The following is a 27,850-nucleotide window of genomic DNA, read 5'->3' as shown; positions in this document are numbered from 1 at the left end:
CTGCTTGTAGCAGACATTCCTCTGGCTCTCTGCTGAAATATGGTTTGATATCAAGTGCACCTGAGCAATGCCCCATTTTGGGCCTCATGAGAAAGTTTTTACTTGTGCTTCGTTTTTGGCAAGGGGATCTTATTTGAGGGAACCTAAGGACAAAGCGCTACTGTGTACTGCAACTCTTAACCCCGAGACGTCTTTTTTTTTTTTTCTACATTTCCAGATAACATCACCTGCAGCAATTTTTCGGATTTGTTTGTTGCATTTTTACCGTGTCCTTGATAAATGACTGCAGAAGAATAACGATGTTGTTGTGTTTATCATGTGAGGCAGCTCACTGTGATTTCAAGCCAAGAAATGAGAGATGCATAAAAGCAGATAATTAACCATATGCAGATATCATGGTCTACAGTTTTGTGCAATTCTTAACATATTTTAAATCTAGATTGAATCCATCACAAGACTATTTGATATTTTTGGTTTAACCCAAATATATACAAGGGATCTGGTTGTACATTCACACAGAGGTGCACCTGCAGACACCCCCGCTCAGGGTGGCACAGCTGCCCCTTAGCCTCTGTAACCTCTTGCGTGTCTAACATCCAAGTCTTGCACAAGTTTGACCCCGGTTAAACTCTGAGATAACACAAGCTCGAGCTTGTTCAAGTGGTGTGGCTAGGAGCCATCATCAGCACACCGGGGTGGATCTCAAACTGGAAAATAAGAAATGAAATAAAGCTGTTGTGCTTCCTGAATGGTCGCTGTTTTTTTCTTTCCATTTAAAAATATATAAATAAAAATATGTTTTCTGTATTGTTAATCAAAAATCACAGCATCCAATTGGGAACTGAAATTTCTTTTAAGTTCCATTTGAAATATAGAATTTTTGTAACAACTTAATTGTGCTCTAAATGGCACTCTGTGCCTGGAAAATACAAAATATTGCCCCTATTGAGTTATTTTGATTTATTTATTTTTATCAGAAACATAAGCAAATTAACATGATTTCGCATATTTGCTATTGGCTAAAAAAAATTTACACATAGATGTAAGTTCAGTAAATTATTGTTAAAATACAGCTAACATTCAGAGTTAATAATCAATCAGGAGGTACAGATAACTTAGGCTAATATACAATTATGCCTTTCTGACTTACAAAAGAAATGCTGCAAAGCTCAAATAACTGGAAAAAGAATCAGGAGGGAGGTTTAGCTGCTAATGCTCCATAAACAAATCAACCTCAAATTTCACAACTATGACCACTCTTATCTAAACTAAACAAACTCCAGGTATTCTTTTCCTCAGTAGCAATGGGTAATTATCTTTCACTACTCTGTACATGTCAAAGTTCAACTAACAAATTAAACCAAAAGCTCAGGAGCAATCTTTAACTCCTTACATAAATATATGTTCACAATAGAAAACCTGAGCTACATTTTTTTTATCTGTATCTTTTTTCAATCTTTTTTTCATCACACACATACATGCATGCACCTACACACACAGTATGTATTTCTCTCTTCAGAAAGACTTTACATTGGCTTGCATTCATTGTTCATTCATTTCTATAGTCTAACCCTGATACTTACCCTAACAATTACCATTACCATCAACCTAAATCTAATCTAAACTCAAGCCACATAATCCCTAACCCCAAAACAGCACTTCTTCTTATGGGGCCCCATAAGGAGCAGTTAGTACCCACAATGTACCAAATACAAGGCCAGACACGAACAGACCCATATATACAGCTCTGGAAAAAATTAAGAGACCACTGCTCTGAACCCCATTGAAAACTTTGTAGTTATTCCTCCAAATATTGACTTCTGAATTCCTCCTGAGTGAAAACATTGGTACTATTGTGTCTAAGTTAATGTGAACTTGTTTTCTTTGCATTATTTGAGGTCTGAAAGCACTGCATCGTTTCTCATTTTTTTGACCATTTCTCATTTTCTGCAACTAAATACAAAATTTATGATTAGAATTTCTGGGACATGTTGTCAATAGTTCATAGAATAAAATAACAATGTTCATTTTACTCAAACATATACCTATAAAAAGTTCAATCAGAGGAACTGATCATTTTAAGTGATCTCTTAATTTTTCCCAGAGCTGTATATGTAAGTAAGTGTACATGTAGTACATCACCCCAAGCACATGAAGTCAGCATCATGCTCTAAGGATGCTTATCACCTTATACTCATGTTTGTGGTACTTTGCTTTGGATGTAACATAAAATCTTATTGAAATAGATTGACGTTTGTGTTTGGAACCTGAATATATGTAAAAAATAAATCAATTTAAAAATAAAAATGCTCAAAATGTGTGAATACTTTTGCAAGACAGTGTACGGTAATTACACAAATTTTGGCAGAACGAACTCCAAAACATCAAAAGAGCATCACCTGTAAATGTGACTCCAGGAGCTGATATAATATTAAGTCACTCGGCTGGAACAGTCACAGCTCTGTCCTGTGACACTGTTGTACTTTCAAGTGCATACTGCAACACGTGTGGCTCTGTTAATTTTGTCTTCTTCCCACCTTTCCTGCTGGTGTGTTTGTCTTGAGTCTACTAGTCTTCCTCTGTCGGACCGTCCTCCTTGCACTTTTTCACACAGAGTTGGGACAAGACAACAATGTTAAATATCTCAAGGTCACACTGTCTTGAATGAAAATAAAAGCTCAGGTTCCCAGACCCCGTGTAACAGTACCTTGCGCAGCATCCTCGTCTCCACACCTCGTCCAAGAAGACATCTGTGAAGAACTGCCATCTTTATTCTTTTGGAACCAGCCTTGGCCTCACTCCACATCCCAGCATGTATTTTGCATTCATTGGCATGATGGCACTTCTTGGTTTTTCGAAGACGACTGCATTTGTCTTGCATCCATCCAATGAGGAGCCTACAGTCCCTGCTATTTCTTCATTGTCTCATCAAAGGTCAGTTATAGAAAATATGATTTAAGTCTTTATATTCTTCTGTGCATGTAGAATATAATCTTCTATTAGTCTTTCTATGATGTGAAACATTGTGTAAGCATTTACCATAAATGAATAATAAACTTTATATGTGACTCAGGGTAATTTCTTTTTACATTTTTGCAAACATTTTCTTTTCAAGCATCAACCTTTTATCATAAAATACCGCACCACTCCCCTTTCAATCGTCTCCGCAGTGCTATTTTGTTTCATTTATTGCATAAGTTCACTTAAGCAATAAAATAAAATTAAAAAAAATTCTAATGAAAACCTTAGTCGATACATTCGTTTTGATCATTTTTAACATGTTGTTTTTAATATTCAGGTGCAAGGACGAGTCATTGCAGTCGGTCAGGAAGGGTCTCCTTAGGGCTCTCAACCTGCAGGCTGAGCCACAGCTGCCTGCTGGTGGGATAGATAGCATCCGTGAGCAGTGGCAGAGAACAATCGGCTTCATTCCTCAAGCTGCAAAAAAGACGGCACGTACGTGAAATTCATATTACAAAGAATCAACTCCAGGTGGTCAGATCTAATCCCATGTGTCAGTAGTTTGTACCCAACACTGACAATGTCCCTCTTTCTCCAGCAGCCACTGATTACTCTGTATCGCATGACAGTGGAAACAGAACAGGCCTGAAGTGTTGCTCTGTAGCCTCCGAGATCTCCATGAAAGGTACTGAGTGAAGACTAAAAATTAGAATGTACTCAAGACTGTTTTTTAAATGTTATTTAATTGTAATAATTATATTTTGTAACCTTTCAGACCTTAGCTGGGACAGCTGGGTGATCCATCCTTTGAGCCTGACCTTTGTTCAGTGTGCCCTGTGCAACCCTGCAGAGGGCACCGTGCAATGTCCCTCATCCTCCTCCGGTGTCCAAGATGCCAGCTCACAGGTAGGAATCGTCAAGAGCAATTCAATTCTCTACTTCCAAAAGTAATAAATGTACTGCAAGACATTCCTTCTGGTTGTAACCCTGCATGTACCTGTTTGATAAAAAAGTGTTTGGGAAACACAAGATTATAACATAATTTAATATCTGCTGTGTGTTTAGGCTAAATGATTTTAAAATGCTTTGCTTTGAAATTTCCAAAGCAAAAGTAGGACGATTTTTTTTAGTACACCATACATGTTTATATAATCAAGTTATAATTTATATTTCATTTAAATGTTTATTATTTATAGGGTCCTATAGTGTGCTATATAGACTGACTTTAGATCCCTTTGTGCATTCAGGATCCTTTGCCATGCTGCCAGCCCACTGTGCAGGAAACACTGAATATTGTCTACATGGATGAAACCGGCACCATCGTCATCTCCCCAATTGAGGTGAACCGCAGCTGCGGCTGTGGTCCTGGGAACGCCCCACAGCCCAGCACAGAGTGAGCTGAAGTCTGTCCCGCAGTCTTTGGCATGAGATCTGGGCCACCTGGCATATCCAAAATATCTTTGTACACAGACCTGTTTTCTCAGATGTTGAATCACCCACCTGTACTGCCCTCTATCTTAAATTGTTTCTCTGTGTACTGATCGTGGGAACCAAAGCAACGTCTCAGTTTTCATTCCTGCTGCTCTCATATACCAAAAACAGATTTGTTGAGCCTGAACGTCTTGAAAATTAGGCCCTGCTTCTGGAAAAGACACAATTGTGATGTTTAAAAAAGAAACATTACCTAGAAGATAGGCTTAGATGTGAAAATATTGTCTTTTTTTTTTCAAATCTTAGATTTTTCTACCTTATTAGCTGGAAAAGAACTGTGGTTCCGATGCCATCTATGTAGCTGGTGCTCTCAAGTCATTTATTTATAGCTGCTAACGGTTACTCTGTGTTCCCTCTAAAAATGTGAGAGAGAGTCTTGCCAAATACTTGACTGGCCAGTTTTATTTCTTAACTGAATTGTGAGGCCACCATGCCTTCTCATGGGAAGGATGTTGGTTTGTTCTCTAACCAAGGTTAGAAAAATAAGGGTGTAAATTTTATAGTGCCCTGTGAAGGCTAGATTTAAAGTCTGCAGGGCTGCAAAGCTCCCAAATTTATTCATCTTTCAGAAACCTTGTAAAGTTAGGAGCCTTGGTATTTGAAGGAGATTTAGCAATAAAATAATTGTACTATGTACCAACAACACGTAGTAATGTAGCACAAAGGCAATCTAAAATGCAATTGTATTTATTCACTTATCACTAACTACATAAGAATTAAGAATTAAATTAAAGCACCATGTGAATACACTTAACTTGATCAAATCTGATTACGCAAACTACAAAAAGACTAACAAAAGAAACAACAACATGATTTTAGTCAGTACTAGGTGATCTTTAAAAGGCATGCAGCTTTCAAGGAATTCTCCATGTTTTTTAGTATAATTACACTGCGGTGATGGTGCGTTCAGGATGCTTACGGGAAAACACTCTACCATTAAAACCTAGTTTTAAGGTTCACTTGGATCCTAACAATGGTCTTCACCACTGTTGCTAGAGTTAGGATTTGACTTAATTAATGTAATTTTTAATTATCAAAACTTTCAAGCTTATCCTAACTGGAAAGACAGTTCTTTCTCTGTTTGAGCTCTAATGATAAAAAAACACCACTTGTTTTAATATACATATTCACAAATTTTAAATAGATTTAATGTTCTCTTCTGGGTACTTCTAATAACTTCTCGAGTAGTGATTTCTGATTTTTATTATTATTATTTTTTTTTTTTTTCAAAATTTTTATTGTATTTTTGTACTAACTTCACAAAGTTACCTCACAGTTTATGTCTTTTTTTCCACAGTGTGCAACTACTTTTAATAAACACATTTAGATCCAATGTTTAGGACTTTGCTTCGCCTTTGAAATCATTTGTATCAATTGTGTGATTTCCTGCCCTTGATTATTTCAATAAAAAAATTACTACAATGCTTTTAAGCAGATTCAGATTTTTATTCCTCTGATTTAATTATACATGGCCTCAATGTCCTTTCACAAAAAAAAATACAAGTAAATATTATGAAACTCTTATTCAATCCAGTCCTATGCCTGTCTGACAAGTAGGAATTTGTGAAGTCACGCCAAGAAGGAGGGAAATCTGAGCTGAAGAAACATTGGCTGTGTGATTCAAAAGATCAGGTGGTGCTGAGGGAAACGATAATACGCTGCTGTCCTTCTGGGTAGCCTCTGATGTTTTTACTTGTGGTGAAGGCATTTGTGCATAGTTTCACAGTCAGCCGATTAGGACCCGGGTTCACAGCTGAACACTACCAGTTGTATTCTTTTAAGCTTGTTAGTGGACAAAATGACAGGGTATTTTACGGTGTGTCTTTTGGCCTTTGGCTTGCTTTCCCATCTTTTGCTGGCGACTGGCGCGGCTAAGTGCACTGAGAAGGAAACGCTGCTGGTGCCGAAGCCCAGCACTATGAAACTGCCAACGGACTGTTTGATAGAGTGCAGTTCAATGACATATGCTAAAAAACTGCAACTCCGGGACAATCACAACATACGGATTACAGACTCCACAGAAGGTAAGAGGCCACAAAGTGACTTCAGCTGAGTTTGATGCAAAAATAAATCCTGAATTGTGTTTTTTTTAACCTAAATTAAATGCAGAATCAATATGAACCAAACAGTCTTTAATAAATGACTGTCTGACATATCTAAGCTTTCTTTTTAATCTACAAAAAGCCTCCGTTTAGCTTTTATTTCGATATATTATTAGATATATTATTTAACAAGGCCAATTTATCTCATTCACTTCACTGTGATTCATATGGTTTTGCACATATTACACATAATAAACGACAAAACTCATAAAAAGTTAAAAGCTTCTGCAAGCCAATGCTGTAGACTGACTTCTCTTAGATTTTTATATTTCATATTTTTGCTTAATCCAACTCTAAGCAATCATGGCTGTATAAATCTGGACTTCATCGTCATTAATATTTGACAAAGCAGGGGTTTTTTTGTCTCTAAAATTGCAATATGTAACTGTAATTTATTAGCTGCCTGCATCAGATGATGATATTGCAATGCTTTGCATCCAAACTTATTTATATAAAGATTTAAATCCTTCATAATTTTAATTCTCCATAAACAGGGGATCCCGGGGAATACTGCTGGTCTACCAAGCTGAAGTGCCTCGAAGGAGATAGCTTCACAAATGCATATGTGGTGTTGCCTGTGGACGTATCAGCAATGGAAAATGAGCAACTGGAAGTCAAAACCACCGGTCCCACTGCCGCAATGCTGCATGCGAACAACAGGCCAACCACAATTGCAGAGAGCTGTGGACATATTTACGAAGTAACCCCACATTTCACCACGCCAGCCACAGAGACGTCGTTCTGCTTGCAAGTTGTTACCCAAGAAAATGAGCCAGGAGACAGATTTCTTACTTGTCCACCCTTTCTGGTCTCCTTCTGGCAGAGAAATCTAAACCAACCGAGTCAACAAGACCTTGGATAAATCACAGCTACATTTAATTGGCTATGATGATGCTATTGTAAAGGTTCTCGTTTTAGATTGACTGTATAAACCATATATATATATATACATATATATTATATTACATATAATATATATGTATATATTTACATATATATTATCTGTAAATATATAATCAAGACATTATTATGAAAGAAGTAAGAAGAAATCTTGTTCAAATATAACATAGACAACTTCTATTTGTAAATAATAATAAAAAAAAGATGATCAAGAAGGTCAGTGTTACAAATCATCAACAATGATTTAAATAACTGCAAATAGTTCAAGGATGACAACTGAGAACATGGGCTGACAGATCAGTGAAGAAAGATGTTCTGCTGGGATGAGGCGTCAGGTTCAACTTGGTCGGCAAACAGTAGACCAAAACAAGCAGTACTGATTGAAAAGGTCATGAAAAGGCTTGAGGCCACAAAAACAACGTTTACCCTACTGATAATCCAGATCTGCCATTTTGACCAAACAAGATATATGTAAATGTAAATGTGTGCTGTGACAGTAACACATTTTCAGAAAAAAAAAAAAACTGTTCTAAACAGACTAATGGAGTAAGATACAAAACAATAACTAGCTAATAATAAGAACAAAAACAACAGGCATATTGAAGTACCCATGACTATGTTTGATTGTTTAAGGTTAATTAAATTGTGCTTTAACTACCTAAAAATACTCTGTGTACTCTTTCTGAAAATGCAGAACTGAACAAGTCCTTTATATGCATTAAAAAGTCTGTAAATTTAATGTAATTTTTAGATTAGAAACAATATGTCAATAATAGAAGCTGCTCAGTCAAAATAAAAAAGAAACTCAGTGTGATTTATGCTTTATATAATAATCAGACAAGTTATTCCGAACTTTACTGTGTATATGACTTCAATAAAGTAAGCTGCTATTTGAATGCAACATATTAATGTTGTTTAAAAACATTTTATTGACAGATTACAATAAGTTGCTTGTATGTTTTCATTTTGATTCTTCAAAGACTGAATAAATTAAAAGACTCGGTTTATAATTTTCATCCTCAGCCTCTTCGTTTGTAAGATTATGTGATTTCCAGAACATTATTTGTCTTAAATGTCCTTGGTGTTATTTCAGCCGTTTCTTTCTTCTGTTTAAAGCTTATAATGTCACTGTAGCATTGATATGAAGAGAAACAAAAAATATCCATTTGTGCTGTTTTTTGGAATTTACATAAACACAACAGAAAAACTAAGATATGACTCCTTGACTTTGGTACATTGATGGTTTTGGAGCTTTGCAAGCAATTATTTCTCCTTCAGCTTACTCTTCTGCAGTGTTTGGCTGTTTAGGTAAGGTTTATTGCAAGAATTGCCACAGTAAACATGGAGATTAAAAAAATAACAATCATAAAGTAAGAAAGCCTAATTCTTCATAGTTTTGTCACTAGTAAACAGTTCTCTGAATATTATAAAGAGGACATTGACCAACGTTTTTCTGCATCCCAGGTTCAAATAATTCAGTCTATTGTAGAATGCACACATTTGCTGGTCTATTCTGCAATATTGTAGTTCAACACAAGCAATAAAATAGGGCCACCTGCTGGACATAATGTAAACTATTAAGGGAGCTTGAATTTAACACCAAACCATGTCTGGATAACAGGGATGCTACAAAGCAACCCAGATTGTGTATTGAGTAAACATAAAAAAGACCAAGTGTAAACAAGTTATTGTGTTAAGAAGAACATATAATTATGTGCCAGATCGATTACCTTTCCTTTCTTAAAACCCTCAGTGTCTACAAAATGACTCTCTCCAATAAGGATCCGTACCCCACACATTTTTTTTTATTATTGTGCATTATTGTACATTTTTACATTTTATTGTGTTAAATGATGCCGCCATGCCCATGTTTCATCATAGATGGTGTTTTCAGGGTAAGGTAAGATGAAGTATTCATTTCCCTCCAGACGCAGTTTTTGCATGTAGGTCAAAAAGTTCAAAATTGGTTTTATCTGACTAGAGCACCTTCTTCCACACATTTAATGGTTAGCTACTGGACTTATGGAAAACAACAAACAAAAATGTCTATTGATTTCTTTCAAAAATGGCTTTCTTGCCTCTTTTATAAAGGCTCGACTTTTGAGCGTAGAGTTGATGTGTTGATCTGCGTTTTATTGAAGGGTTGCATATATGTGTGAGCTAAATACATTGTCGGTTTTTGATATGGTAAATAGGTGGTGCTTCCTAGGGCAGCACCAGAAGAGGGGATATGGTGAATATCTGGCACTAGCAACAGATAAAATCTAAGTGAATAGGTTTTGTTTTGCATGACTGATTGGGGGATCTGGAGAAGGGTGCACAGGACAGTATTTATGCAAAAACCGATTTCAGATTTTTAGTAGTAAGAAAAATGCTGTATCTGTAACTTCCAATAGAATACAATAAAGTTTGCCATTTTCCTGTGGCAACATATGACAAAAATATGGAGGGTTATGAATGAATAATTTGGCAAAATTTCTAAAAGATCCTGCATGTAAGTCCTGTTACCTGAATCTAATTATCCATCTATTCTTTCAATATTGTCCCTTAAATACGCCAAGCTATAAAACTTTGAATTTTGAAACAAAGTGCTATGTGAAACCATCTTGTCTTTATGTTGAACCATCAGAGATTTGATCAGATAAAGGTTTAGATACTCACAGTTGCCAAGCGTAAAAATATAAATTATTATGAAATGCTGTTTGTAAGCTTTTTGAATTCGTAGCAACTTTTCGCTCACAATTAATTGTGGCGTTTAAAACTGACAGTCCAGCAGGTCCAACACCATAAACACAGATGGCAGTACCATGTTTCGTCGCGTAGGGGTAATGTCCAAAAGTTTACATAAACTGCAGCGAATGAGCGAGAATAGTCCCAACACATACACCCAATTGGACTCGGCTGTTATTACTGTTAATTTTCTTTTTGGAAATTACAGGCAAAGGCGGTAAAAGAGCTGTTTTGTGAAACTTTCTCGGTAACATTAAGAGTATATAAAACCTGAGCCTGGTCCCCGGAGTGGCTGCGAAGGGTAGAACAGTCCAGTAGGCAGACGGGCTGGACTGAACCCAAAATACGCTCAGAAAGCTGACAACTGCAAAACAACTTTGCAGCCGAAATAATTAAATTAAGTTTACCGGTAAACAATGTGACCAAGCGTGAACACCACCTCTGTGAGGACCTTCGCGAATAACGCATGACAGCGAACTTTGCTCGCTGCGAGAGGCGCACTGCACCATGGCATCCCAGCCGAGGTAGGCAGAACCTTCCGCGGCTAACCGCTAGCAGCTATCCCCGCTTAGCGGATGGGTAAGCCCGGTTGATGTTACTCTGCTGGTGGCGGCGCGTCGGGTCTCCTGGAATTAGGTCACAGCTTTCTAGTGAAACTTTATGCCAGTACAACAGGGAGAAAAGGAAGTGGGTTTGGTAATTGAACATTGTGTTGTCAAACTAACTTGAAGACGTGCGAGGTTTTAGTTTCGACAGGCAAGCAGAGAGAGGTGGAATCAGCTGGAAACGGCAGACTGGTGTGACTTTTACCAGCTTTGAGACAGAGCTGCGGGGTTAATGCATGTTATTTAAATGGACATCAACCTCAGATCACAAGGTCAATGTCATTATCTGGGTGCATGCTCTTTTTTTTAGCGTCGTGTTTGATAAACTTGGCGTTAGTTGGATTATTTAACTGTCCCTTTAACTATGTCCCCATACTGCCATCTAGCAGTGTTTTGCTTCCTAACATCAGCTGCAAAGAATGGCGTTTGACAACAAGTTACTCATCATATAGAGCCGTAGCGATAAGTAGTTTCCTACTTTTTCAAAAACGCAGACATTTTCTAAACAAAGCCCAACGAAATACAACTAAGAGTGAGACAAATTTGAGGAATTTTCTTTTTATTTCTACCAGTTTGGTTTGTTTACACATCTCTAATTTATAACAAATGTCATGTTATTACACTTGGCAAGAAAACGTGTCACCAGAAATGTAAAGCAGCCAATTATTTACTGTCCAGTTCAGTCAAAAATGTAAGACAGTACAGTCAGGTATAGGGTTCCTACACAGTCTAGAAAAGCAGGGAATTGGAATCCAGTCTTTTCAAAGTCTGAGTAACAGTGAAATAGAGCATTACAAAGTATTCCAGACATTACTTCCTGTCCTAATTTCATTGATTCATTCATTCTTGGTTGCATCCTTCCTTGTGTCCTCCTCACCTTTTTATTCCTTCATGTCGCTCTTGCCTTATGCTATTCCTTACTTTCTTGAACCTTTCCTTTTTACCGTTTTTCCTTTAAGTCCTTGCTTCCTTTCCTTCTTTGTGTCCTTCTTTACTTCCTCTGTTGTCAGTCTTTCTTCTATTCTAACTTTTTTCATATTCTTTCCTTCATATGTCATTCCTTCCATAAATTAATTTATTTATGTCCCTCCCTGCTGTAGTGATATTAGCAGTCATTATCACAAAACTGATGTTTTTAAAACGTGTGTAGGATGCAATTTCAGCACTGGTGGAAGTGTTGGGGATGTACAAAGATTTTCCCAGATAACCTAATCTAAAGATTGGCTTTACTAAAGAAGTATAATCCTTAGTAATGCAGATGGGTTTTTTTACATGTTAAAACTTCTACTTTTTCAATCTAAAAAAAATATGTTCATTTTATGTCTTGGAGTTTTTTGAAAATTAGGTCAAGGTTAGCGGCATGTTCTGATTCAATAATTTTAGATTTATTCATTTTTAAGTTAGATTCAAAACTAGAGAAACTGTTACTGAACATGCAAACACACAATTTCTTTTATGGTAAATGTTTGCTATTCAGTTGTTGAGTAAAAGCAAAGTTTATACTAATATTTACACAAAAACAATTGAATACATCAAAATGCTCTCTTTGTTTTTCGTTAATTAGTTGCCTTGTTGAGACTATCATCTCAATTATACCTTCAGTTTGTCCCTGTGTTGAATACTACAAGCAAACAGATTAGTCAAAAAGTATGTTTTGAGTCATTCCTGTTGTAAAACACAGTGATGACTCAGTACTGGAGTCATTGCAGCTGGTCGTGGAATGCTGTAAAAGAAATTAATATATCCCTGTAGGCATATTAGTGTTTTTTTTGTTTGTTTGTTTTTTTGGCAAAGACCAAAGAAAGCTATTCCTGGCAAATTGTTTCAGCTGTGTATATAATCAACATTGACTGTGTTGTTTCCAAAGCAACAAACAAAATCTGATCTTATTGCAACATCAATAGGAGTGTGATGCAAATATCTGAACAACATGCTTCCTCAGCTTATTTTTTAGAAGATTTCCAGGCAAGACCCTCTTTGGGGAGACCCCTCTTGGTAGATCCAGAACATTGAAGGGAAATCTTTCACTGCCTGGGAACACATTGGGATTTCCCTGAATGAGCTTGTAGAGAGATTTCTGGATTTGCTCCTGTACTTCTTAAATTTCCAATGCAAATTCAGATCTGCATAAGACGTTACAAAGCTGGATAAAAATCAGTTTGCTTGCCCACATAAGATGGTCTAAAGGAGGAGAGAATGGTTTTGTGTTGATGAGTCATTGTCTTTCTAGACTCTTCACTAGTTTAGACAAGGTGGTCACTGTTGTAGGTTCATTAGGTACAGTCTGGGTTGCTTTCGCAAAGTATTAGTCAATGAGCCATAACATTAAGACAAGCAGACTAGTGTCAAGTAGTTTCACTGTTCTATTGTTCATTCGGACATGGGGTTTTGTAGACCTCCGGAAGTCTGCTGCAGAATTTGGCACCAGACTGTTGGTAGCAGCAGTTTTCTCCTGAACATCACACAAAGTCAAATAAGGGCCACATTATCCTGCCACCTGACATCTGGGAATATTGATGTTGGAATGGTTGCACACTTTGAAGAACAATAGCTGTTTCCCAGTGGAATATTTCCTAAACCCCTCAGGGCAACCTTTGCTTTCGAGAGAAACCTTGACTCTCCAGTGACCCTGTTTCTGGTCCACTGTCCTTGTTTTTCTTTCTTGACTGAAACTCAAGTTTTACCCAAATGAGACAGGAAATGAACCTCAAGAGCTTCTAGACCTAAATAGCTAGAACCTAGCCCTGTAGATATAATGTATTTGCCATTCAGTCCATCTGTTATCTATACCCGCTTAACCTTGGTAGGTTGTAGGTTCATCGATCACTGGTTGAGACTTGGGGTACAACCTTTAGAGGTCACCAGTCCATGACATTAAATCAGCCCTTGTCAACATCATTCAACTTCTTATCCTTTGCTTTGCCTAACTTTACTTAATTGTTCTAGTGGGCTTTGATGTAATTTGAGGTTTCATGTAGGGCTATTATACAAGCTTTTTGGGGTTTTTTCTGACAAATTGTACCAGCAGTTATTGGTCTGCCAGCAGTTGTAAAAAGCTGCTTAAAATTTAAAGATTAAAGCCGTGTTTTACAAGGGTGATTATGGTTCCTATTTGTCCTTTTATGGGACCGAGATGAGTTCTCAATGTTTATGGATTTCTTTTTATGTTGCCTCAAATTCTTCTGTTGCCAGTGTTCTGTGTGTGTGTGCTTTTCTTTCCTGCTTTGTATTTACAGTTTTGAGAGGGTTTTTTTTTCCCCCGTCTTCTTGTAACTTCCAGGATTAACTTGTAAGAATTTGTATCTTTATTAAACTTGAAACACTAGAGCTTCTGTATTGTTAGGGTTTTCTCCCTGGTTATTATGCGCACAAGTTTTTATTTTGCCCTTTCTGACACCATCAGAACTTTTCTACCTAGATTAAAGCCAATTTTAAGATGGGTGGGGGGTACACAGAGCAATTATTAATCTCCACCTTTATAATCAGTAAAGTATCTTACAATATGTAAAATCCAATGTGAGCAGCACTATGTCTATATTTACTTAAAATCTTAGAAAATGTTGTAAAATTGTTAGGAAGATTTGCCAAGATGACTTTTTTTCTCACTGCATAGAACTTAGCAGCACTGTTTAGCATTCTCTGACTAGAGTATATCAAAGTGCAGGTGTTTGGTGAAAAAGCACGACATTTTGCAAAACTCACACTATTTATCAAGCAGATATGGTGGAGAAATCATGGATTGGCCAAAGAATCTGACACCTTGCAGACTTGACAATTGCTACAAATCTATCCTGGAATAAAAACTTTGGTCAACCATTCAGTAGCAGAAGCTTGTCTAATTTCTGTCCTGCAACAATAAAGCCATCTTAAGTGCATTACCAAGACTGCAACAGACTAGTTGAACAAGAAAAGAATGCATGTGTTGCAATTCTCCCGGTCAAAGTCCGCATCACGGCCAGATTAAAATACTTTTCCTGGACCTAAAGAAAGCTGTGGAGTTCCTTCACTGAAGTGATACAACCATATGAAAGACAACACAAATAGATTGATATGTTCTAATGTTTCTCTGGAGATGGAACTGTTTCCTGCTTTAAAGTGAACCTTTATGCTGTGTCAACACTTTTAATAACAGACAGTTTAATCAGTCACATAATCTTTTATATTGATCCTTGTATTTAGTCAATTGAAAAGTAGATTGAGCTGTTGGAAGTCAATGCAATCAACCTTTGAATCTAAATCTGAAATGATAAACTTCTGTGAAAATTTAAATGCAACATACACTCAACAATCGCACTTTGATGGAAAATAGCCTAACCGATCAAATGAACTGATTTGGCACTGACATAACTTGTCTTTTATGTATATATTGTAAGTAATATTGTGTGATTCTAAGAAACACTTGATGTGTTGTTCACCCATGGGTGTTCAGCCTGTTACTGGGCCGTGCCAGTTTGTGCTTTCCTTGGAGTTTTGCAAGTCTGTCTGCTGCATTAATGAGGAGGTGCTCATCTGTTTGGCTTGGTCCCAAATCTTTGCTGCTCCTCTCATTGCCATGGCAGCATCCTGCTGGGATTGTTGTCAGTAAGAATGATTAGCACAGTGTTTTGGGAAGAAAAATGTGAAAACTGAAGATGCAGTGTTCGTGTTCATATTTTTGAAACTCACCCATAGAAGTTTCTGGATTTTTTATTTTTTTTCATCATTTATTACAGTTATTGGGCTCCTAAAAGTTGAAATAAATCTACTTTGGAGACTTGGCAGACGTGATGTGAGCATTATGTAGTGAATCCCCCTTGCACCTGTGAGTCAGTTCACACTTGTCTGCAGATTTAATCTCATCTGACGCTGCTGCTTTCCCCTTGGGTTTAAGAAGTCAATCATGTGCTTGCAGTATTTATTTTCTGTTTTTGCAGAAATTTTATGATGCCGTATTATTGCTTTGCAATTAAATTTAATTGTAACTATTTGTTTTGTTTTATAAAATAAAAAAAGCAAACAAAATAACTTTGTTTTGTATAGTCAAGAATAGTGGACATTATCACTATAACATGGTCAGATTTCCATATTGTTTGTCCCAAGGCAATGGTCATGAGAACGGGCTGTTAATTTAGCTTAGTTGTATTTCTTTGTAATTTTCCAGCGCACATACTGAAGAGAGGAACCTTCTTCGCCGCCGAGCATGGGAACAAAGAATCCAAGAAACCAGCCAAACCAAAGAAGTTAATGCTGAAAATGTGCCACTCTTTGCAGAACCGTACAAGGTAAGAGCTGCCTTTAGAAGGAACAAAATGCTTAAAGGACAACAGTGTCTGTCATTTGATCATCTGGTAGGTCTGTCCAGGCGGTCCGGATACGTGTACATGTAAACAGAAGTGCAGCCCCTTGTAGGGCTCTTGACTCATGGTTTCTATGAATAGCTATTTACTCATCTTAGCTTTGCTCAAAAAGGTTGCAAAAGTTCAGGATGAAAACTTGGGTAGAGTTTGCCGTCCTCCTCTGAGCCTGCTGATGGCCTTAATAACCTCTGCAGCTAAAATAGCCCAGTCTCTGTGGAGCAAACCAAGGGGCCTTAAGGTCAGTGAAACACTAGCTGGTTCTCTAAAGGATTCATTCTGTGAGGGCACAATCATAATTGAGCAAGACTCTGCTGCACTTATTGATCTTTTAGTTTTGAATGCAGCTGATAGAGGCTATCATTTTATTCACCCAATAAAGATTTAAATAGTGAATGGTAAGACAAAGTTTTGCATTTTAGCAATACTGAGAAATTCAAGTAATAAATAGAAGAAAATACACTTTATGTTACTAAATTAGTTGACTATTATTTCAGTAATTGATTCAACACGACTAAACGAATGAATCATTTCAGCCCTATTGTGGAGTTTTAATTTTTTCACAGAACTGCAGTGTGGTGTTTTTGTTTTGTTCATAAAAGTAGAAATATTCTCTCTGTTTTTCAGACGAACAAAGCAGATGAGCTCTCTGATCGAATCCAAAGGATGCTGGGCAGTTATGAAGATGTGAATAATCCTGTGCCTTCTTCACTGGAGGCTTTACCCATTCCTTCCTATGTTTCCTTATCACAATCAGATCAGAACCAGCCAGTTGCAGAACAATCAAACAAAACTCTTTCCCACAACCAGGACCTTCACTTGTCTACTACCCAACAAAGCCAGAAAGGGACATCTAATAGTGTTTACTCCTCATCTCCAAACCACCGTGGACATTCATCTAGATTTTCAGCTGCGCCTTCGACCCACAGTCAGTTGAGTCGCTTAGGACATCATATAAAGGAGAGTGAAGTCTTCCCAGATCTCAGAGGGGTAGTCAGCCTTCCCCAGGAAGTGTCTGCCCCCTCTCCAGATACTAAGCCTCTTCCGGTTCTACATTCCTGTGACCACAATACTAACACGGACACGAGGGACACGTTCAAAAGGGATCAGCTTCAAGGGTCTCCAGATCTTTCCTCAGGGTTGACTGGCAGTGTGACTGTTTTTACATTGAACAGCAGGCTTTCACCTATAAATCCACCCCAAGCCAAGACCAACACACTGCCCTCCCAGACCTTTCCTTCTCTGCTGTCGTCCAAGCAGGCTGGGCTAGTCATGACCCAGAAGCCAACGGCCTACGTTCGACCCATGGATGGTCAGGACCAGGTGGTCCAGAAGTCACCTGAGCTGAAGCCATCGCCAGAGCATTATGCGCCATTACCAGAGCTGATCAACAAAACGGACATTGCCAAAACAATGAAAGTGCCTCAATTCTTTGAGGTAAGATTTTGCATGTGCAATTAAATATAAATGTAAGTAAATTAATTGCAATAGTGGTTAAAAAATATATTTACAAAAAACAGCAACAGTAAAGGACACTTGCGCTAGTATTTTCAATTTGAAATTTGATATTCAAATGAAGTTAGACAGGAACTATCAGAAGCTAATGAGTGGATATGTTTTTCTTTCCACTTCTTCTCCTTTAGCATTTCACCAGGTTGGAACATTGAAAGAGGAATGCTTGACCATTCCTCTCTGTCTCCCTTGGTCAATATTTTATGATATTTATTAGTACAGAAGTGGTGATTAAAAAAAAGTTGTAGGATGCATCCCTGCATATTGTCAGAACCTTATATAAAACAAATGCTGCCATACAAAATTAAAGCTATTGTCAAGAGGCCGCTCAAGAATCCAATATACATTAAGTAGAGTAACTGTGCCTCTAAATTGAACATAGAAATAGTATTTCAACCAAATCTTTCAATTTTTTATGTTTATTGAGTTTAATGGAACCTACTATGGAAGAAAATGTTCAAATAACTAAAGCGATAAACTTAATTATTACATCATTATTATCAGCAATATGCTAATGGATATGTTGATTAATCACTTATTTATTGTCCTAATTGTGAATTTAGAAATGGTGTCATTTTCACTTATTAGTTTTATTGTTTGCTTTTTTTTTTCTTTTTAATCAGACAAGTGAAAAAAAATCTTCAATTTTCTTTTTTTCCTGTAAAGGCTCCATCTGATGAAGTTCTGTGTGTGGAAGATATCTTAAGGGTTAGTGCAGCCACTTATGTCCATGTTTAAGCAAATAGTAAATAAATAATAAATATGCTCTAAATTTTTCTTGGTTTTTCTGAATGTACTTGGAAAAAATTGAAGTTGAAATGCAGAAGTTGTTTTCTTTGTTTTCTACTTCTACTACTTTTTTCACCCTTTTGGGCTTTGTGCCAGATTAGGAATTGGTATTTGCAGAAACTTTAATTGTTTATTTTTAATGGTGTCAAGAAGAGAGACAATAGTCTGGGTCAACTTTCAGGTTGTGTGTGGGTTCTTCATACCATCAAATACGGGTCTTTATTTGTAGTAGCCACTAGATTGAATTGCAATGTACGAGGTGCGGCTGGAGAAAGATTTGCCCCATCTTACAAACTTACAAAATCATGTTTTAAAAACAGCCTTTTGTATTTCCTCAGGCTTTTAATGTTTGATAATAAACAGTATTCGAGGATCTTTAAATGTGAACTCAAAATAAAAACCGATAAGATTTTGAGATCTTTTGTATTCCAGATTTACTGATTTCCAGATTTAAGTAACATTTTCTCCCGTTCTAGTTTACTGGACAGAACAGATGAACTTGTTCAAAACAGATGGTTGTGAATCAACCATGTTTTTTTTTTTTTAAATGCATGTCAACCTCTTGTTTGTGTTTGACAGGAAATGACTCAGCCATGGCCCCCTCCGCTGACGGCGATACACACGCCAACCTATGAACCACCCAAGTCTCAAATCCCAGCCAAGGTCAAAAATCAAAGCTTAATCATTCAATTTTTTTTACATTTTACCATCCTAACCTTCTTGCTCGTATGTTTTCTAGCAATCCAAACTTTTTCCTCTTATTATGTTCTCACTACACGGTTTATCCCTAAACAAATTTGATGATGAGTAATACAATTCATATTTATTTTTCCATCCTAGCAGGAAGCAGAACAAGTCTCATCATGTCCAGAGCAAAGTGAGTAACATTTAGCTCGTCTTTAGCAATCAGTACAGCTAAATGAATCCATTATTTCTGGTGTTGTTGTTTTGGATGGCAGGCCTTTTTATGATTATGGTGAAAAGTAGAAGTTTAAGCTAACAGGAAAATTAAAAGACACACAGATTAAAATACATTGGAATATAATTTCAGACCAACATGTTGACTAAAAAGAAAAGAGCTTTTAGTAAAACTTCAGTTTAATAATTTATACATCTATGTATACCGCCACTAAGAAGAATTGCTTTCTGATATTACCAATCTCTCACACATTCTTATTGATCAGTTACTATTTTAGTTGATCAAAATCAAAATAACTGTCCCTCTTTCTTTTCAGAAAGCCTTGAATTCTCCAGTAAAGATTCATTTCATTACAACCAGCTGAACTCCTCAAAGTGAGTACTTAAACCTTTCAGAATGACAGCTTCCTCATTTCAGAAATATAACATATAATTAGCACAACCATATTTTTGTTTTTATCAAAGATGCATATTTCTTTATATGTATATGAGAATTTACCTCAAAACATTCTTAAATCGTGGAAGGAAATTCACTCCCTCAGATTTTGGCAATTTAGCATTTTTGGATATCAATAACAGTGCTATTAGCTTTTTCCCAACAACCTGAGAACTTGGTTTATTATTTAATACACATCTTATGCTAACTTTGCCCCACAGAACTTTAAAGAAAGTGACCCATGCTATACATTTAGTGCATCAATACCTCCTTTTTCCCATTCTTGACTTGTGGTCACAGGCCAAACAAAATTCTTTCAAGGGCCAGAAATCGGCCCCGAAACACACTTTGCACACCCCTGCATTAGTAACATCTACAGGCTTTCCCCAAGTTAGTTGAAGGTTTAGTAATGTTAATGTGTGCAAACTTCTGATTGAAAAAGTAATAAGTATTCTGGCATTTAACAGATTTTGGTTGTCTTTGTTGACCTAAATTCTGACTAATTTAGTCTGATTTACTAACCAATAGTGAAGGGCAAATGTTTTATTGATTGAATAAAAACATCTGGGTTCAGTTGCATGCATTGATGATAACTAATGGCTACCTTTTAATACCAATCTGTGTGTATTTGTGTTTTTCAGTTCCTTTGAAGCCGCACATTCCAGTGATGCAGAGATGAGGAGCTCCAGTGACAGCAGCTCAGAGTCAGAGAGCGACATTTCCATTAAAGAGCCTCCAAAACCTCCAGAGAGCAAACTAGTTGAAATAAAGGTCTAAACTCATTTTACTATGTTTAATTATCACCCAATAAATTACTCACATACATATGTTTTCTTATTATTATTTTTAATACTTTTTATGTTCTTTTTATAGCCTGATGCTCCAGCAGCAAGCGATCGGGACTGGCAGCTGGGAGAGCGGGTTAGCTCCCATCAGCAGACCTTCAGCACTGATCGTCAGACCCCCAAGCAGACCAGTGCAGACGCCAGTGAGGAATCAAAGTCTTTTTCTCAGCAAAAAGCGCTCACAGACAACATGGCTGCTACTCAGCAGAGCAGTCAAAGCTTCCAAGATGCCTCTTTCAGTCAGAACAATGGCAAAAAAAGCCTTTCTGATGGAGGGAGCCGCAGCAACAATACAAGGAGACTTTCAAAGCCTTCAGCGCCAGGGGGCCCAAATCGCACTGAAACAGCACTCAGCGTTAAGTCTGAGGAACTCGCAACCCCAAAGACGGAGCAACATTTCACAGACAATCCCAAAGTAAAATCAAAAACAGTGGAACACAGAAAGGAAACTAAAAGAGATGCTAAAAGAACTAAATACGCCAAACATAAGAAGGCTGGATCGGAAGTCGCGCCTGCGCTGCATGGTCGCTGTCCAACCTGTGGTGTTCATCATCCTAAATCCTGCTGCTGCTCGGCTCAGAGCCCCGCCCAACCTGCTGCTCCAGTCAGAGTCAGCTGTCCCAAAAACAATACAGAGACCAAGGTGCCTCACAAATCAACCCACAAGCATTCACATAAGGCCTCTCAGGCAGCAAAGGGTTGGTGGGACCAATACCAGCCTCCTAAATCCCTGCTGGTGAGGATTGATATCGGTCTGCTCTCAAGAGTCCCCCTGAAATCCAGTAATGATAAAGGGATTTCCAGCAATGCAAAGAGACCAGCACTGGCCATAGAGAAGGACGTAGCGAGCAGAGAGTCCTCTAAAGCACACAGACCTGGAAAAAGCAATAGAAAGTCTCAAAATGTGAGGAATTTGTGCGGCACGGAAGAGATTGTACTCATTCTTATCGGAAAATGTTATTTTACTGTGTTTTTTTTTTTTTCAGGTCGAGACTAAAAGTCCACCCAAGAAGAAACTTAAGTTGGAAAACTGGAATACCTCATTAAGTCGTGCTTCTGTGAAAGTAGAGTACGTCCAGTAAAACAAAAAAATATGAGAATATAACATATGAAGTCATTGCTGCTCTAACTCTTGTGATTTATATTTCACTCAGGAGTTCCAACAAACCAGACAAGGACCAAAAGAATGCTAAGAAAACATCTCAGGACCTGGCAACATCCAAAGACACCACTAAAGCTCCAAAGGTACAGAATCCCCGTTCGGCAATGGTACTGAAGACCAGTAAGGAGAATCCCAATGGTAAGGACTCCAACAAGCACAAGACAATTAAAGGAAAACACCCACAACCCTCACGTCATAAAAAGGTAATTGTTCAAACACTACTGTATGTGGTGAGATATGAATAAAAGTTTTCAACCTAATGCGTCTTCTTCAGTGTCAGGCCAAGACCCCAAAGAGCGGTCTTGATGTGCCGTCAAATTTAAAGCCCCAAAGAGGAGCTGTGAGCAACAGATCCTTGCTGAATTTTGACAAGAGGTACAATTCCAAGTTTTCCTTACACTCAGTCTGGAAAAAGTTTTTATAGCCATTTTATATAGCGTTTCCTAAATACTGTAATTTTACAGCCACACATGTGAGTGCATTATAGTGGGATGTTACACTGCTTTGAAGTGGAAGGACAATGCGATATGCTTTTTACTGTTTTTTTCTTTTTGGGTTTTTTTTTAACAAATAAAATTTTAAAGTGTGGTCTTTACTTGCTTCCAGTCTCCTTAGCCCTGATTATTCAAAAATAAATTCAGAAGTCTTTCATCCTTTGTGTAATTAAATCCAGCTGTTCTGTTCTGGCCTCAGAGGTTTGTTAGAGAACATTAGGGAAAAGACCAATAAACATGGCAGAAAGGTTAAAGATATAGTTGTACAGCAGAATTGGGTTATAAACAATATGAAATACCTTTTGAAGTTTCTGGTGGTAATGTAGAAAATGTCAAAGGGTGTACATTATCTTTTTGCAAGGGACTGTGTGTTTATTGTTCTTCATGTTTCCTACTCAATGCCAGATGTTTTGGTGGACTTAATAGGTTTTTAAAATTCATATCAGTTTATTTATATAGCGGCAATTCACCACAGATTTGTAACAAAAACAGCAAATTGAATCCGATCACACAGATTCAAAGTCGGGTATGTATTGATCCTACTTATTAAGCTCAGTTAATTATTCAAATTACCTTAGAAAGGAAATCCAGCAGATTGCATTAACTTTCAGCGTTCACTCCTACTGGATGATCGTGAAGAGTCAGTAGACTGTCACTTACATTGAGTTGTAGAGTAAAATAATTCTTTTTCACAGGCAGTATCCAGTGAACCATTACATAAAAGAGGCAAAAAAACTGAAGCACAAGGCAGACGCTGAGGTAAGTTGGTCTTTTTTTTTTTTTTACTTTTAATGCACCACACTCCATACAGCTTCTTTTTTTACTCTCGTATTCTGTTACGTCTGTGCAGCAGGACAAGCTTAGTAAAGCTTTCACCTACTTGGAGGCAGCCATGTTCTTTGTTGAGAGTTGTATTGCCATGGAGAAAGATCCACAGATTTCAGGCTCTTCCTACACGATGCTTGCAGAGACGGTGGAGCTGCTCAAGTAAGACTTCATGTTTCTTCGACACTGCTTCAGGGACTTACTACACACGGATGCTTTCAGAAAAGTTTGGGGACCGATTCTCTCATGCTTTTTACACACTGGGCACTGAAATCTTCTTACAGATGTGAGGCAAGCTTCCAGTAATGGTGTGATAAATATTTTTTCCTGATTCGAGCTGTGTTTATCTCTCATTCTCACAGATTTGTTCTGAAACTTAAAAACCCAGTGGACTCATCAGCTGCACCCCCAGAAAATGACTTTTTAGCTTTATGGTAAGTTGAAGCTCCATTTCCTCAGATAGCGTTATGGGAGGTGGTTAAACTGTATTGCAAAGGATAGAAAAGCTGCAGAAATGTCATGTCTTCACCTAATGATTTTCTCATTGTTTTCTGACACATTTGTTTGAGTAACTTTTGTATCTTTCTTGCAGTTTAAAGTGCCAGTCTCTTCTTCACATGGCCATGTTTCGCCACAAACAAAAAACTGCAACAAAATTGTCAAAGACTCTTACGGATCACTTTCAAGTAACTTATAAATGCTTTATTTATATTATATGTATATTATCTCTGTTTGTTTTGTAGTTATAAAATATTCGGTTTATCTTTCAGAACTTCGCTCAGGTGTCACGCAAACAGCCCTCCTCAGCAAAGTCAGTCATCCACTCCCCCCCCTCCAAAAAAAACATATTTAATGTGTGCAACCCTACACAGGGTTTAATATTTTTATATTTCATCTTTTAGGCTAGCAGAAAACCCATCCCCCAGCGTGCCGTCTCCAGCCAGCTCCAGCTCAGGTACCGGTTCGAACCACAGCGGCTCCGGGATCGCTGCAGTCAGCAGCACTGTGGTGATTCCTCAAGACATAGAGCAAGTGGCCTTTTCCTACGTCAACATCACCACGTTATTTCTAAGTGCTCATGACATCTGGGAGCAGGCAGAGGAACTGGCATTAAAAGGCAGCGGTAAGAAAGAAAAATCTCTCCAGCTGGTTGGTTAGCTAGCTAACATCTGGAAATCAAAAATTAGCTTCTCTAGGTCTGCATTTCTACTGTGCTTTAGCCTTAAGTAATGTGTGGTGTCATGCTTTTGTTGTTTACCTTCAAGTATACTATCAACATTTAGACACACACACACGGAAGGTCATGGCTTTTAAATTGTTGTCCACTGTACAGGGTACCTACATGGTCTAGATCAGTGGTTCTCAAACTTTTTTCAGTGATGTACCCCCTTAAAAATATATTTTTAGTCAAGTACCCCCTGACACGGGCAAAACATTTTTGGAATTAAAAAGAGGTACAGTGCTGTAAAATCACTGTCTGATTTATTAAAGCCAAACAACTTATATCAGTGAACCTGACAAATATATCCATATTGCAAACATTGCATGGTTAAACAAAAAAGAAAAACAGAAGACGGTGACCACCAGGAAGGTATAAAACCAGTCAAACCGTTTTATTTTAAAGGATATTGAAACTAAATACTGAATATAAAATTCAGCGCATGAACACACATTTATATTTTATCGAACTTTTTACAAAATAATTTTTCCCAAGACTTATTATGAGGAGCCTACTGATTTTTTAAAGATATTTTGAAAAGCTTCACGTACCCCCTGCAGTACCTCCACGTACCCCCAGGGGTACACGTACCCCCATTTGAGAACCACTGGTCTAGATAAGTATGAAATTTGATTTGGGTTGTAATTATGCAAGTATATTTGTAAAAGAGTTGGAGTTATTATATGACAGATGATGTATTCAGGGCTGGCTATTGTACGTCAGTTAATAGAACAAGTGGATTTATTTGTATATTTATTCTCAAATAAATATACAAATAATAAGTAATTTATTATCCGAATAAATAATCGGATTTGCAAAGTTCTGATCATTTTTTTTTCCATGACAGCATGGTGGTTTTCACCTTCTGAGTTATTTTTATTATGTTCATTTCTTAAAACGTATTTTTATTTAGTCAGAGTTACTGTATATGGAGGCATTAGGAATAACAAGACCTCAGATAGAAAAACATTTTTATGTTGATTTTAAGTCCATACTGTAAAGACTTTAAACATTTAAAACTCAGATCCCAGAAACTGTATAGTGAATAAACACCAAAATAAGGTCTGTGATGCATGACAGTAGGACATTTGCATAAAATATCCTACGCATCACATTTTGTAATTGGAGCTCAATAGGAAGTTGACTCAGTGACAGTGACTCGTTGTTCCACAGTGTTAACATGTCTGAGGTCAAATATAGCATTTAAACCATAAACCTTATATTTAAAAAAATACATCTATGCACCAAACGATCTTTTTGAATATTTTGTTTCCATTAAATGTGTGTTTCAGGTGTGCTCACAGAGCTGGATGCCTCCATGGGCCCATTGAGACTGATGTCAAATATGAGCTTCATGGTCCGCTACATCAGGCAAGGTGTCAACTGGTTAAGGCTGGACAGCCGAAAGCTTTGATGCTGGACGCCTACGCTCTCAGACTTCTCCGCATGTTTATGCCTCTGACATCACCTTATTTCATTAACAAAGTGGATGGCAGATGGCTGTGGAGGTGGCTCAGGAGAAAATTCTCCTTTTCTCTCAAGGACAAAGACATCTGCTTTCATATGCGTCATGTGTGTTTTTATTATTATTTTTGTGTTGGTGTGTGTGTGTGTTGTAAACAAACATGGAAGGAAGCAAATCAGATATTGCCAAAAGTGCCATTTTGGGGCTCTGTGAATTTGCCCTCTTAAAATCATCTGCTTGTGGTCCAAGTATTGTGAGCTTTATTGTTCCTTTTTTCACAACTTTTGTTAGTATTACGATCTCTGAAATGATGGTAATTAGAAAACCAGGGCACTTAACTCACACCAACCTCCAGTTGTCTCTGCTAGCATCATGTTCTTCGTTTCATTGTGAAACTTCGCCTTGACCTGATGACCTGTGACCCAACGAAGTTTGTTGCAATAGTGCCACACATTTTTGAATTGGTCTTTAATTTATTATTTTAGCTAAACGTTTGGCTGGGGTTCTGCATTTTGTTTATGTGCAATAATCAAAAGCGACGGATAACGGTAATCAGGTGCCTTACTGTGAATTAGAGGAGGCCTGCCTATAGTTTGGTCCTTGTCAAACACTGTAAGGCGCAGAAAGCTCTGTGGAACAAGTGCAGCTGGAGTGCTAGTGGCATAAACCAGTTCTTCTTCTTTGTCTTAATTTGTTCTGCTCCTGTCAAAAGTTGGTGTACATAATGAAGATGAAGTTTTCTCTGGTTGATTGTGATCTCACTGTTGCGGTGTTGGGTTCATCTGACCAAATCTAAGAAAGATTCTCCGTGTAAACTATAGAAATTGTTTTGATAAAGAAACTTCTTATCTCTGTTGTTCCTCCTGTCGATTCAGGCCAGGAAGAGATCCTTACAGTTTGATTGTGGAAACAACTTTGAAGTTCAGCCAAAACTTGGCTTGTTTTGGTACATCATAGTTCCTCTCTTATAAAATCAAGTCATATCAAAACCTTGCTTTGTGTTTCCATGTGCACAACCACCTTAGCAGCTGTTGGTTGTAAAATTTCGATTTGATCGAAATAGTCATTATTAATGACGGACGATGAACATTCTCACTAGATTTTAGTTGAACCTTGAAGACACTTAACAGAGAGAGTTTTCTGGATTTTGAACACCAAACTTTTATATAAAGTTGCCTTTACAGCCCAGAAGAAATTTTACATCTGTTCAGATAAAATGATTCAAAGAGGTAAATTTAGTTCTGTAATTTCATAGTTTTGGACATTAGCCAGGCTTTTGCTGAAGTCATTTCCATTTATTTTGATGTTTTGCCATATTTCCCATATTCTATAGAGCTGCAACATCCCACCTAAATATGAGAGAGGTGGACAATTTAGGAAATAATGCAGTTTTTTTTTTCTCAACATTTGCATTTTGATAGTAATTTATTTTAGGTATATCTGCTTGGCGAAGGCCATGCTAAACTGGCTGGACTGTGCTTGTTTGACTCAAAGCAATAACATGTTTTGTTATTATAATTTTTTTTATTTATATGCAAGGGAGATGCTTTTGGTATGACATGCTGATAGAGAAGGTCTAGACTAGCGTAGGAATAGCACTTGGCGTCTCTTAACTTAATTGTTCCTAGCTTTATTACTTTCAGCTATGCAATTAATATTTTTTAGTTAAGAACAGAGTGCCATCTAATCGGGAGCTATTTTTTTTACGTTAGAACCTTCAGCAGGATGTCATTCAAATAAGCTTTACAGTTTGGGATGGATTCGATACTTTGTTTTTTCCTGTTCAGATCCTGTGGCTCTAATTTCATCATTTGTTTTTGCTGCTTAATTTATAAATTATATTGTAACTAATTGTCCAATTGTGTTTTGACTGGAAACAAAATCTTCAGACCAGTTTTTGAAAAATGTTTCTTTTTCATTTCTTGAAAATTTGTGAAACTGTTGCAGTGTACAAAGATGAATAAACACTGGAAACTAAATTGGAGTGATTGTGGAGGGTGCTTACTCTGGCTTATCTTGAACAAAATAAGTACATAAGTGTGGATGTAAAAGCTACAAAATAA

General features: G+C 37.3%; 2 protein-coding genes across 3 annotated transcripts; both read left to right on the top strand.

The window, feature by feature from the left end:
• The first annotated feature begins 2,716 nt into the window (after positions 1-2,716).
• On the top strand, positions 2,717-5,875 carry LOC102220935 (growth/differentiation factor 6-like). Of its 2 annotated transcripts, none has more exons than XM_023338021.1 (5): positions 2,717-2,934; positions 3,299-3,456; positions 3,563-3,646; positions 3,737-3,867; positions 4,209-5,875. In XM_023338021.1, the coding sequence occupies exons 1-5, from the start codon at positions 2,813-2,815 to the stop codon at positions 4,356-4,358; spliced, it is 645 nt and encodes a 214-aa protein (XP_023193789.1). In that variant the 5' UTR covers positions 2,717-2,812; the 3' UTR covers positions 4,359-5,875. The 2 variants fall into 2 exon arrangements, with proteins under 2 accessions (XP_023193789.1, XP_023193788.1); XM_023338020.1 differs by having other exon boundaries at positions 3,560-3,646.
• A 4,449-nt stretch (positions 5,876-10,324) lies between these two features.
• On the top strand, positions 10,325-27,766 carry LOC102220674 (AF4/FMR2 family member 3). The gene is made up of 19 exons (XM_023338264.1): positions 10,325-10,708; positions 15,930-16,050; positions 16,750-17,559; positions 18,301-18,342; positions 19,003-19,086; positions 19,267-19,300; positions 19,659-19,716; positions 20,419-20,548; positions 20,651-21,526; positions 21,609-21,691; positions 21,777-21,987; positions 22,059-22,159; positions 22,974-23,037; positions 23,129-23,265; positions 23,466-23,537; positions 23,696-23,789; positions 23,874-23,914; positions 24,006-24,226; positions 25,615-27,766. Exons 1-19 carry the CDS (start codon positions 10,692-10,694, stop codon positions 25,734-25,736), a joined length of 3,318 nt encoding a protein of 1,105 aa, XP_023194032.1. The 5' UTR covers positions 10,325-10,691; the 3' UTR covers positions 25,737-27,766.
• The last annotated feature ends 84 nt before the right edge of the window (positions 27,767-27,850 follow it).

This window comes from Xiphophorus maculatus, chromosome 8 (assembly GCF_002775205.1).
Source record: "Xiphophorus maculatus strain JP 163 A chromosome 8, X_maculatus-5.0-male, whole genome shotgun sequence".
Taxonomy (NCBI): Eukaryota; Metazoa; Chordata; class Actinopteri; order Cyprinodontiformes; family Poeciliidae; genus Xiphophorus; species Xiphophorus maculatus.
The sequence above is the reverse complement of the archived record's forward strand: the minus strand, read 5'-3'. Positions and strand labels throughout refer to the sequence as shown.